The sequence below is a fragment of the Petaurus breviceps genome, unplaced genomic scaffold (assembly GCF_028583685.1).
Source record: "Petaurus breviceps papuanus isolate PSGF00001 unplaced genomic scaffold, PetGlider_PUasm1.0 229, whole genome shotgun sequence".
In the NCBI taxonomy this organism is placed as follows: domain Eukaryota; kingdom Metazoa; phylum Chordata; class Mammalia; order Diprotodontia; family Petauridae; genus Petaurus; species Petaurus breviceps.
In genome coordinates this window covers 7502762-7516890 of record NW_027185903.1, presented here as the reverse complement: position 1 = coordinate 7516890, position 14129 = coordinate 7502762, and the positions used below count along the sequence as shown (strand labels likewise).

Genomic DNA, 14129 nt, shown 5'->3' with positions numbered 1-14129 from the left:
ATGAATACTTGCAAAAGACTGAAGTTAAATGCAGTTTTTACAGCAACATTTGTAGCACATGAAAAGGCAGAGAAATTATATTATTTGTCAAATCACTCCAAATTAATTAAATCAATATATACTTTAAAAAAGAATAATAACAGAAGCAATGTCTATTTTACTGTATTTCTTATTTTTCAGATTTAAGATTTTGTTATCTATTGAGTTGGACTTAATGGAAATGTCAGGTTGGAACTACTCTAATCAGCAGTGTTATCCTCATGTCTTTGTCCTTCTTTTAACTTGGCTCTAGTTTTAACCTTTTTTTAACTAGTTAATGAGCAAGAAGAACTAATTTTCACATCAGTATTCAGCCATTTCCGTGTCAAGATTTCTTGTGATGTTCTACATTCATGAGGTCTAAGGTTTCCAACTCTAATTTTGATTTAAGTATTCACCATCTAAAGATTGAGGTTTCTTAACTACCTACAAGTTTAAATCTTCTTTTATGTCTTTAGTACAAACAATTTTCTCCAAAATATTTTTTGCCATCCTATCTTCATAATGAAGTCAATCAATTAAGTATTTGTTATATGTTTAAGATGTGTGGACCATTGTGCTAAGTCCTGAGGACACAAAGACAAGTGAAATAGGAGCTATGGTTTCAACAAGGATGTGAAGTCAAGTCCAGCTGCACCCGGTAGGCACCAGGCCTTAGGCTGAGCCCTAGGAACACAAGGAAAGGCAAAAACCATTCCTTGCCTTCAAGGAGCTAATGGGAAGAGACAATACACAAATAACTAAGGAAGGAGAAAACAAGTACACACATGAACATACATAGAACACGTACAAACATATACAAAAGGAATGGAAAGAGATACTTGGGGAGGGAATATGGATACCCTGGTAGTTAGATGTTTGCTGAATCCTAAATCTCAAAGTATATACTGGCATAATTTAAAAGCTCTGATCAGATTCACTTCAAAATTCTAGTATTCTTTTATCCTCTGTAAAAGATAGAAACTGGTACATAAGTTGCAAATACCTTCAAGTAATAAAAAAATATATCTTTTTTGCTTATACTCACTGTGAGCAAAGCAAGGAGAGATAAGCAAGTGTCAGGTGAAATGCTATTTTTCATCATTAGACACACCATCAAAACCAACTCCACCACATCTTTATTCACCTCTCAGAGAAAAACTTCCAAAGGAAAGTGAGTCACCCCTACCAGTTATCTACAATTCATTTATGTTCTCAGGTTTCATTTGTAGCAAGAACATCAACATGAATACAGTTCAGTTGCTCCTGTAGTGTTGTTGGTCATAGATAGCACATTTAGAACTGGCATTTAAACCAATGTTTTTAGGAAGCCTGAATAGCTCAATAGCCCCCTATTCCCTCTTTTCTACAATTACTCTATCATACAGCAGAAGTTAAAGGTGGGGCTTGGCACAGTGAGAGGGCACACAGGCCGAGGGACTTTGAACACATTTATCTGTTTCATACGTAGTAGGAGCCAAAAAAATTCCAATTAAAAAAACTTTCTGAAGATAAGTCTCTTCTTATTCAGCAAAGACCATCTGATTTGGAATTATATTGAAAAAGTCAGCTTGTGTACCACTCACATAACGTTTAAGAACCCAGATCATCTGAACAGTACAACAAGGTATATTTCTATTTCATATAAAGAACTATTGAAACATATATAAAAGGTAATGTGAAGAATCAGAATAATTATGCACATTGACTATACCTATATATCTTTTTAACATACAAAAACATAAAAGAAAATCAACCAAAAAAAAAGATAACTACACAGAAAAAATAAGAAAAATGTATTGCTTATTTTTTATTATACATTGTTCTTAATGTCTTTTTTATTGGTTTATTATATTATTTAAATTCTACAATGAAATAGTTAATCACAAATTTTTAATTAGTATCACATAACTATAAGAAATATGATGTTAATAAATTACCAAAATACCTAAAAATATAGATCTCAAATGTATAGTGTCCTGAGTGACCGAACTAATATTCTTCATCTTAAACATTAATTCTACAAAAGTATGAAATCATTTATCTTTTAATATTAGCTAGAAGTCAAGAATATCAGAATATTTCCCCATTAAAAATAAATATATTTTTTAGTTTCCAGTCTTGGTGCTTCAAGTTGTTGAACACAAACTAGGCTTTAAAGTCAACAACAGCAATAACAACAGCAAGTGTTACTATTTCTAAATAATAAGCAAGCACTGTTTCACAGCAAAGACAGAAATCACATGTAATAAAAACAAACGTGTCAACTCCTTTTAACATTTATCATCCTTGCAACATCAATCACACAACTTGTCTTTACTAATTTTAAAATTGCTTTATCATATTTTCACCTTTGAAAGAAAAGTCCCATCCGTATAACACTTACTGTTTTACTGCCATGCTGTAGAGTGATTTCATGAGAATCAGGAATTTTTTTGACAGGGTCCTGAAATGAGAAAATTATATCCTATGAGTGAATTTGAAGACTAGTAACAAAACAAGATATAATTTCTTTCAAACCAAGCATGTTATTAAAAACAATTAGTATAAAATACAAAATAATGAAACAAAAACTTCAATCCCAAAGAATTTTTTTCAATACCTTAACAGATTTGGAAATAAAAGAAATTTGTGAGACTGATCTCCCCTATCCAGTGGCAGAACTATATTTTATTACCCCAGGCAGATAAGAATGTACAATACTTTTTTTTTTAATTTTTTTAAGCAATTGGGTTTAAGTAACTTGCTCAAGGTTACACAGCCAGGTGTTTCTGGGTGGGTGCTGAGTGTCTGGGACCAGGATTTAATCCCCAGGTCATCCCGACACTGGAGCCGGTGCTCTTACACGCTGAGCCACCTGGCTGCCCCTAAGCAATTGGGGTTAAGTAACTTGCTCAAGGTTACACAGCCAGTTATTTCTGGGTGGGTGCTGAGTGTCTGAGCCCGGGATTCAAACTCCAGGTCATCCCAACACTGGAGCCGGTGCTCTTACTCGCTGAGCCACCTGGCCGCCCCAATACTTTTTTTTTTATTCTCTAAACATATAATCCCCTTCAACAAGCCATTATTTGTGGAGAACTTTCTCCTTAAAATTAATCTAAGTCATTCAATCTAAAATCTAATAAACTCTTTTTCCTATTTTTATGAGAGGAAAAAAAATTGAGAATTACTTTTTTATACATAAAAACATTGTGATTTGATAATACTATGAAAAAAGAAAGTAGTTTCATACATAGAATAAAGGAGAAATGACTTTAAGGAATAATTTCCAAAGAAAAAATGAATCAATGATCTCTTATTACATGTTATATAAAGAAAAAATAATCAGGCTCTTGCCAGTGAATAACAAAGAAGAAGAAAATAAATCTCAATTTAAAAAATTAAAGAAATGCAAAATATAAAAGACAAGCACAACACACAGCACATTTTCTAGATTGGTTTTATCCCAGGCAGAATCAAATTTGGTGCCATAGCTGCACAAAGTGGCTAACATAGCCACAAAAAAATGAACAGGAAAATCAGCATTAATCATTTTAAATTAGTAATTTTTCCAATATGAACTGCTAACATATAGAGACCGAAATAACAGTGGAGGAAGACTGACATAGTAGAACAAGGGCAGGAGTTATTAGACTCCTGGCTTAACTATTACTACTGGCCTTTCTTAAGCCTGACTTTCCTTAACTATACAATGAGGATGCAACAAATTCAATTCAACACATACAGCTGTCTTTTGTTTCTAAACAACTCCGCTGCACTATAAATATCCATGTGCCTCATGAGCTGGGGCACAGAAGCATCACCCCTCAGTGAACCAGACTGTATGATCAACTAGGTGAAGATTCTTTGTGGACTGATCTTACAAGGTCTCTAGGCATATAAAAGGAGATCACTTATTATTTCACTGCCTATAGTTAAAAGTGGGAGGATGGGCTTTAGTCTCCGTTACAATTGAACTTAAGTAACAATATACTGCATTAGTTTTAGCTTTGCTTTACCGATAGCATGAATCTTTAAAGGTTCTAGTGCAATAGGAAATAAAAACAACTACCTCCTTACCTACAGAAAGGAAGGGCCGGCTAGATGGCACAGTGAATAGAGCACCAGTCCTGGAGTCAGAAGGACCTAAGTTCAAATCTGACCTCAGACACTTAACACTTACTAGCCCTGTGACATTGGGCAAGTGACTTAACCCCATTTGCCCTGCCTTCCCCCTCCAAAAAAATAAAAATAAAAAAAAGATAGGAAGCACCAAGTCTTGAGAGAAAAGACTGCTCCACATTTACTATGTAAAAACTACTTCAGTCCATTTCTAACATAGGCCTGAGAAGATATAAAGGACTTCAACAATAAGAACAGAACAGAATGGGAAGATGAAAAACCAGACTTTTTTTCCAGGAGAAATGTTTATATTTACCATGTGGTTTAACTGTTTTGTTGGAATCAAGAAAGCCATACTAGAGGCAACTATATTCAACTTCAAGGTCAAGCATATTTTCATAAGTCAAATAAAAATCCTCTACTCTAAATTATCTGGAACATCCACTCCATTTAATCAGTAGGAATAAAAGTAAGGAAGTTTACTTTTATAATATGTAAAAGATACACTTAGAACAGCCTATTACATTTTTGTCTTCTTCTATGGAGTTCTTTCAAAACTCCACAAATAATATAAAACCTTGCCACCACAAAGTCAGACTGAAGAATATTCATTTAAATAAAGAACATGTATATGTGTGCATATGTATATATATATAAATATATATACTTAAATATATGCTTATGTATTTAATATTCAATTCAATTATGTATTAAATATTCAATTCAACATTTTAAAGAATAAAAAAATCTGAGAACACAGATCAGTTTAGTATTTGTTAGAAAGGGGTTAAATGTTTAAATGTTTATGTTTAAAATCAAAGTTTTAGTGAAAATATGTAAGGCATAACTCACAAAAAGCACACATAACTGGCATAACTAAATCATCTAAAATAGTAGCAATACAGCTGGTGTTGACTATTCTTTTTGCAAAACTCAGGACTTTTTGAAATATGACTTGGTGTGAAATTTGTGGAAGCATTCAAATATTTTTAAGATTGGCTGGCGCAGGGACATCATAAAGCACAAGACTTCAACGATTCTTTTTATTACCAGAATCCATAACAAGTAATGAAACTTTAAAGTGAGAAAAAAAATCATCTGTTGGCTTCCAATGTCAACAAACGATCATTTCTCGGGCTCTTTTCTCTGCCCCCAACAAAAACAAATAAAGCTTACCATATCTTGAATCCTGTGAAAGATTCCATCTGATTTCAATCTTTGCAAGAATTCAAATTTAAAAATAAGAAACTTGTTTTCTGGGGTAAAGGTCGAAAGTTAAAGAAACAGTAAAGTAAACATGCACTGTGACAGAAAGGGTTTGCAGTAAGAATCCTGCCAAGAAATGTCTAGAAGAGAGCTCATACCAACCAGAAGCCTAAAAAGAATGAAAGGGTCTGCTTCCCCTCCCTGAAAGGTTTAATGCTGATCTAGTCCTGGTGGGACAAACGGTAATAGAGTGGAACAGGTTGAGAAGGTCTACTAGAGAGTAAACTTGGTAAACACAGCCCCATGAGGGTTATGGGAAATAGACAATACTTGAGTCAAAAACTCTCAACCAAATACAATGAAATTAATCCACATCCACCACAGATTAAAATAGAACCCCTGTTGTCTCTGAAACTGGCCCTGGTCTAAAGCAGTCACCTGAACACCCTCCTCTCTAGTAGTAACTGTGGCATCTGGAAAGACCACAGGTTCAAGATGAGGCTAGACTGATTACTGCAATCAAGAGCTGGTAATTCAGCATCAGAAGGATGGATGACCTTATAATTTCAAATCTTACTCATTACATGTTGCATTATGGTTTGCTCAACACAAAGTTAACACAATAAGAGGTAATACATTTGATTAACTTCTATAACAACTATGTAGTCTTGGAAGAATAAAATTGTACTAATACTACAATTATTTGAAGCATAAAGCTTTAAGAATCATCATCTGCAGGGGCAGCCAGGTGGCTCAGCGAGTAAGAGCACCGGCTCCAGTGTCGGGATGACCTGGATCAAATCCGGGCTCAGATACTCAGCACCACACCCAGAAATAAATAACTGGCTGTGTAACCTTGAGCAAGTTACCTAACCCCGATTGCTTTAAAAAAAAAAAAAAAAAGAATCATCATATGCCTACTACCTTTTATGCCAAACAATCTTAAAAATATTAAATTTTATTCTTTAATGATGAATTGCTCTCTTTTACCTTTAAAAAGCTCTTAGATGCAATATGCATTGGTTTTCAGGCACTTGGGAAGATTTTATGTTGATTTAGTCACATACTCTCATTAATAATAAATCTTTTAGATCAGGGGTCCCTAATGCTTTCCTTATCACAAAACACCCCCAAGCAAACCCCCCAACAGTATTGGAAGCCTGTTAACTCCTCGTTATAATGTTCACTGATCTGTGTTTATATATGTACAATGAAATTTCAATTAGAGGTAAATGCAAATAAGTATAAACTTTTTTTCCCATTCAAGTTCACAGATTCCCTGAAATCTTTGGTATCACAGATCCCAGATTAAGAAGCTCAGTGTTAGAAGTTGGCTGAGATGAGGGTCTTTTATATAATGAAGACAGTAAATACAGTCCTTTTTGTGATCAAACATGAAAGACTGGTCCATTTAGCACTATATTCTAACCACAAAGCAAAAGGAGAAATTCCCTGTCTGTAAGACAAAATTTATATTTAAAAGTAGTATAAAACATGATTAGATAACTAGAGGTGAGGGACTAGATTATGAAAAGTCTTGAATATCAGAATGAGGAGCTTAGACTATATAGGCTAGGAGGCTATAACATAATTCTGAGCAGAGAAACAATAAAGAAACCTGTGTTAATCTGTCAAGAGAGGGGAGATGGGAACCAGAGAGATAAGTCAGTAGGAAATTATTATGATTAATCTATGTCTCATGTGATAAGAATGTAAATTAGAGAAGGGTGGCAGCAGAAATGGAAAGAAACAAAGGTAAGTTCTGTTATCACTATAAAGTACGAGGCAGAGCCACCATACCTACCTTCTATCTACCTCACTTTGTTCACTCAGCCAGTCCAACTACATGAACAGAAGGGTTCCACTAATTATGTCACCATAAGAAGAGAATACACACTGTTTTGTTATTACACGAGGAAGTGTCTTATTTAATATAAATCTATTTCCCTTTAACTTCACTCTGACAAATGCTAAATAACACAGAGATCTCCTTTTTCTCAACAGGCCAATTTTCAGGAAGTATTATTTTCTCTTTGGAATATACATTAAGAAATTTGTTGGGGAGGCTAGGTGGCACAGTGAGTAAAGCGCCGGCCCCACAGTCAGGAGGGCCCAAGTTCAGTTCTGGCCTCAGACACTTAACACCCACACAAAATAACTAGCCATATAACCTTGGGCAAATCGCTTAACCCCAATTGCCATACCTTCCCCCCTCCAAAAAAAAAAAAAAGAAATGTTTTCATGCAACTAAATATACAAACAAATCACCAAAAACTTTTGTAAATCTTCAAAACAAACATCATGGAGACCATCTTCTTTAAAAAGAAAATGACTGACAGTCAGATATTTCTTAGTGAATAAATTATTTTATTGCTAAGTAATCCAGTAAAAATAATCTCGGGTAATTCTGTAATAAAAACAAATGCAAGGGGAGGCTAGGTGGCACAGTGAGTAAGAGCACCGGCCCCAGAGTCAGGAGAACCCGGGATCGGTTCCGGCCTCAGATACTTAACATCCACACAAAAAACTGGCCGTGTAACCTTGGGGAAGTTACTTAACCCCAAGTGCCTTAAAAAAAAATGCAACACTGAAAAGATACTCAAATAGGAACACTGAGCATTTGGGGAATTCTACCAGTGCAGTAACATTAGTGCTTCAACAAGTACTCCTAATTTACAGAAAAAGATCAGAATAGGAGGCTTAACAAATATATTAAATATTACTATGTGTTATTTGGGTAATTCTAAAAACTGTAAACCACAGAAACGATTTAATAAGAGTACTTCAGAACTGCATAATCACAGAGACAGAGATACTCTCATAAATAAATTAAATATTTGTTTCTATCATATTAACTAAGACACAGCATATCTGAAAATGTTAATGCCTTCACTTATAAAGCTGACTGTAGTACTAAGATCATTTTTCTTTTAAAATGGTCCATTCTGTTTAAAAAAAACCAACAGCACAATGTTTGGAAAGAATTGGAAGAAGGAAAAAAAATTAGAAGAGGCTTTTATATTTAAAGTGTTTCTTTGTCAAATATTTTTCTCTTCTCAGGTCATTATTCCAAAAAACCAGGCACAAAACAAATTTTGCATTAGTTACAAACATCAACACATTCTAAAAACAAACGAAAAAAAGCTTGAATTGAAAAGATTCTTTGTGAAGTTATTGGCAGAAACACATCCTCCTCTTTCTCAGCAGAGCTTTGAAAACGTGAAAATGTCTCAGAATACCAAATTGCACATATAATACATAATAGAATAAAATGAATAAAATCTACTGAATTTATTGATGCAACTTAATTATAATAATGATTTTCTGCAATAAGCATGGAAATGTGAATGCTGATAAAGAACTTTGTATTGTTTTGAAAGTTCTCCTAGTATTTAGCTAACTCAAAAGTGAAGCAACTCTAAAAGCATATTTTGGCAGAGTATGTATGTGGCAACCAAATATTTGTGAAAATCAGTGTAATTTGTTATATTTTGGTAATTCAATAAACTTCTTAAATTGTAAAATGTACTAAAATATCCTGAACCTAAAAAATTAATATGCTCATATGTGCACAGAATATCATCAGTAGCATTTGTCACTGCTAACCATATATTCTTGATGTGGATATCCTTTACTCTCCAAGTTTCTGTGATACTCCTCTCACCTGGTTCTCCTCAATCCATCTGGTTACTCCTCAGTCTCCTTTGCTAGTTCTCATGCCCACTAACCATTAGATATCAGTCAATACACTGCCCTTGGGCCCCTTTGTTTTCCTTCTACACAATAACTTACTTTGTGATATAAGGAACACACGTGGGTTCAATTATTATATGTATGCAGATTATTCTCAGATTTATTTGTCCAGCCCTAACCTCTCAGTCTTGATTTCCAGTCTCATATCTCCAACTGTCTAATGAATACTTCAAACTGGATATCCCATAAATATCTTAAACTCAGCATGTCTAAATAGAACTTATTATCTTTTCCCAAAAACCTTCTCCTCCTTCAAGCTTCCCAATGACTATCAAGGGTACCACCATCCTCCCAGCAAACCAAACATGCAACTTCATTATCTTCAGCTCCTCATTCCAATTTGACGCACACATCTACTTTACTGTCAAATTTTGTAATTTCTACCTTCATAATATTTCCTGTATATAGCCTGTTCTCTCCATTCATACAGCCAGAACCCAATTTTAGGACCTCATCACTGCTCACCTGGACTACTGCAATAATTAGTCACCCTGTCTCAAGTCTCCCCCCATTGAATCCATTCTCCACTCTGCTACCAAGGTCATTTTCCTGTGCAAGACTAACATGTCAACCCTCTGCTCAATGAGTTCCAGGGGCTCTCTAGAAACACCAGAATCAAATACAAACTCCTCTTTTCGGCATTTAAAGGTTTTTATAGCCTGAACCCTTCCAACCTTTCCAGGATGCTCACACTTTACATCCTTCCTCTTGCTCTACATGCTACAGCTAACCTAACTAACAGAAACCCTACAGTTTCTCAAACATGACAAGTCACTTCCCACAGTCATGCCTTTGCACTGCTTGTCCTGCATGACTAGTACACTGTGCACCCTCACTTCTCCATAGTTTCCTGGCATCCTTCAAGACTCAGCTCAAATCTCACCTTGTGCAGGTCTCTTCCAGTCATCCCACTACCCCAGCTGCAAATACCTTCCCCTCTCAGGTGACTTTCTACCTGCTCTGTATATATCTTGTGTGCACACACAAAATTAATTCAGCTAATCAGAAGAGAAGCAAAAAGTTGGGGAAATATCTTTGCTGCAAGTTTTTCTGATAAAGGTCTCATATGTAACATATATAAAGAAGTAATTAAAATTTATAAGAGTAAGAGCCATTCCCCAATTGGTAAATGGTCAAAGGTTGTGAACAGGTAGTTTTCAGAAAAAGAAACTCACTAATAAATAGACAAATGCAAATTAAAACAACTCTGAAGTATGTCCTCACATTCCATCAGACTGGCAAAGTAGACAAATGTTGGAAGGGTTATGGGAAAACAAATATATTAGTGCATTGTTGGTATAACTTTGAAATAGTTCACATTCCAGAATGGCTGGACAATGTCCAAAAAGTTATAAAACTGAGCATACCCTTTGACACAGCAATACCACTTCTAGGTTTTTATCCCAAACAGATTAGAGAAAAAGGAAAAGAACACATATACAAAAAAAGATTTATATCAGCTCTTTTTTTGTGGTGGCAAAGAATTGGAAGCTGAGGCCAGTGCCCATCAATTGGGGAATGGCTAAACAAGTTATGGTATATGAATAGAATGGAATACTATTCTTGTACAAGAATGATGAAGAGAATGACTTGAGAAAAACCAGAAAGACTTGTATCAGCTGATAATAGAGTAGGGTGAGCAGGACCTGGAGAAAAATCTCTATGATAACAACAATATCATAAATATAAAAAACTCTGGAAGACTTAGGAACTCTTATCAATACAATGAAAAACCACAGTTCCAAAGGACTTATAATAGAACATGCTGCTTTTTTTGGACATAGCCAATGTGAGAAATTGTTCTGTTGAATATAAACAACTGTAAAAAGGGAGGTGGGGGGGGGGGGTAGAAGGAGGTGGGAGATAGGGAATGCACACTTTAAAATAAAACGTCAGGGGCAGCTAGGTGGTGCCGTGAATAGAGCACTGGCCCTGGAGTCAGGAGGACCTGAGTTCAAATCCAGCCTTGGACACTTAACACAAAACCTAGCCATGTGACCTTGGGCAAGTTACTTAACCCCAATTACCCTCCAAAAAGCAAAAAAAAAAAAAGGAAAAAGTTAAAATAAAACGTCAGAAATTATTTTCAAAGATCAAGCAAAGCCCACTCTCCTACCAGGGAGCCTAGTCTTAGCACCAAGTCCCGGTTTTAGAACCAAAGCTGCAAAGTTAGAAGAAAATGAAGAAAAAAGTGACTCATATAAATCTAACATAAATCTACAGATATTTCAAAAATCTAACCAAAAATAACAGCAAACAGACACTCAAAGGAAAAAAGGCTATTTTCCACAAGGACTACATGAATACATGGAATAAATGAAGAGATTTAACAAATGAAACAGAAGGTCTAGAAGTTTTACTAATGGAAATAGCATTCTAAAAGGACGTATTATCATCTGCTTTGCCATTAGACCTTGAGAGGGAAAGAAGGAAGGAAAGAAGGGAGGGAGGGAAGGACTGAAAAAGGAAGAGAAAGAGGGAGGAAGGAGGGAAAGAAGAAAGGAAAGGATGGAAGAAAAAGAGGGAGAAAAAAGGAAGGATATGTTAAGTGCCTACTACGTACCAAACTCTGTGCTCAGTGCTTTATAAATCTTAGGGGATAAACATTTGAATAAAAGTAACTTGGCTGAACTTCAATACCAAAATTTGCCTTTTTCTTCAGCCTAGTGTTTTTATCCAATAAAACAGTCCATCAGACAAGTAGGTGTAAATCCCCAGACTTTTGACTGGTGGTTAGTATAAAGAGGGATTGATTAGTACAAAGAAGGGCTCTGACTCTGAAATAAATCTCACTTATTTTTTGGCTGAGTCCAAATCCCATCACTCATTGTCTTATAAAATCTAAGCATCATGCCATGCCATCTAAGCTAGCCTACCAAAGTCTCTCTAGGAAATAGAGAAATACTTCTCTTATGGAGGGTAAAAAAAAATTTTTTTATGTCAGCACAGACAGTATGACTAGTGAAAAAAGGGGCCAGAACATTGTGGAACTCAAGGTGGTCCTACAGTTCTTCAGAACCTGGCAGACAAGTAATTTAATCTCTTATAACACACTATCACTTTCCTGGTAAGTAGGCCGAATTGTCATCATCCCCAGGAGATTCAGCAAGCATTTATTAAAAGGTATATTATTATATATAGTATATAATAATAATATATTATTAATTAGAAAAGTATCCTTGGATAAGCACATGTCACTATTACAGTCTGAAATAAATGTCAATTTTAAGTGCTCATGGGGGAAGGGGAGGAGAGAGACAAGCATTTATTAGCCATCTACTAAATGACAGGCACTGTGTTAAATTCTTTTACAAATATTACTTTAATTCATCCCCACAACAACCCAAAGAGATAGGTACTATTGTTTTGTTTGTTTGCTTGTGTTTGTTTTTGCTTTTTTACATATAAGAAAACCAAGGCAAATAGAAATATAAGTGCTTTGCCCGGGGCAGGGTCTTACCCACCTAGTAAGTTTCTGAGGCTGGATTTGAACTCAGATCATTCTGACTCTAGGCCTAGGCTCTGGCGACTGTGCCATACAGCAGGAACTGTCTAGATTTTCTGTTTGCATCCCCAGCACTCAGCAGAGTGCTTTGCACATAATAAAACTTAATAAATGCTTTTTCATTCATTTATTTATTCAAATGAGATCCTTCTGTTTAGTCAGTCTTGAAAAGAGAAAAGAAATATGTTGAATAGTTGTAGGAAAAAATGTTAGATCAAAAATAGATTTAGGAGGACCTTGAAATCCTTACAAAGTAGTTCTCGAATATATTGGAAAATAAAGAGCCACTGAACATTTCAATGCTGAGGAGAAAATCAGTAGTAACAGTACTCAGCAGGAATGGTTGACAAGCAGTATTCAGGATAGAGGAAGAGGCAGAACTTAATGTCAAAGGAGGACAATCAGGAGGCTACAGGGCTTGAACTATATATCAGACCAGGGAATACAGGCCCTGGTGAATAGAGGATCTTTGCTGAGCACAGTATGTGTTCAATAAAGTTTTGTCGATATGATTTTATGTGAATGGAGAGGGGACAGATGAGAAACACTTCACAAATGAAAAATAGCTAAGATTTGGTAACTGACTAGCTAAGATATGAAAGGAGAGGAAATAAATCAAATAAGGCACCAAGATCTGAAGCCAAAAGACTTAGATGATTTCATATCCATGTAAACTTCTAGTTGAAAGATCTCCTCAACTTAAAACCAAACAAGAAAATTGTTTTCTCCAATTCTCAATAAAAATCACTGCATGCAAAAAAGAAATTCATTCAAATACTTATTAAATGGCTTCTGTGGGCATGATACAGGGCTCTATGGAAGATACAAAGTTCAACTCACAATCCTTGCCTTTAAAGAAAACTAAATAATTGCACTTCTTTAAGCTGATGACCCTAAGCATTTGCAAACTAGAATTTAAAGTTCTATTCATTCTATTCTCAAATATTCATTTAAAAAGTTACGTAGCGGGGCAGAGCCAAGATGGCGGCATAGAAACAGGAAAACTCTGTGTGCTCCTCCCATAACCACTTCAAATAACTATAAAAAATGACTCTAAACAAACTTTAGGGCTACAGAATCCACAAAGTGACAGAGAGAAACAAATCTCCCACTGAAGACAGCCGAGAAGGCAGACAGGAAGGGTTCATTGCAGCCAGCTGGGAGCAGAGCCCAGCCTCACGTGAGCTTCAGGGCACCCTGACCAGCCCTGGCTGGAGGGACTCTGGGAGAGTGGATCATGAGTAGCAGTGATGGTTTCCAGAATTATCAACCTATAGATGCCAAAGACAAAGTGAGAGGGCAGTGAAGACTTTGGGAACAGGGAGTCCGGGAGTGCAGTCCAGCCTCTGTCCCCAGAGGGAGAAGCTGCTGGGGCACCGCGGCCACAGCCACAGCCACGTAGCTGTTTCAAAGCTCTTGGCCTGGAAATTTTAGGGGAACCAAGTGACCATTCTGAGGGGTAATCATTCTTGCTTTAACCTGCTTGGATCTAGATTGCTGTCTAGAGTAGAGGTCCTGGGGTGTGTGACCAGTGAGCCAGAACATG

At 35.8% G+C, this 14129-nt stretch overlaps 1 protein-coding gene across 1 annotated transcript in view; it reads right to left on the bottom strand.

The window, feature by feature from the left end:
* Positions 1-14129, bottom strand: part of WDR70 (WD repeat domain 70) — a 359998-nt gene that overhangs the window by 294517 nt on the left and 51352 nt on the right. The window contains exon 6 of the mRNA XM_069096170.1: positions 2405-2464. Within this exon, the coding sequence (XP_068952271.1) occupies positions 2405-2464 (60 nt within the window). The remainder of the gene's footprint in view (positions 1-2404; positions 2465-14129) is intronic.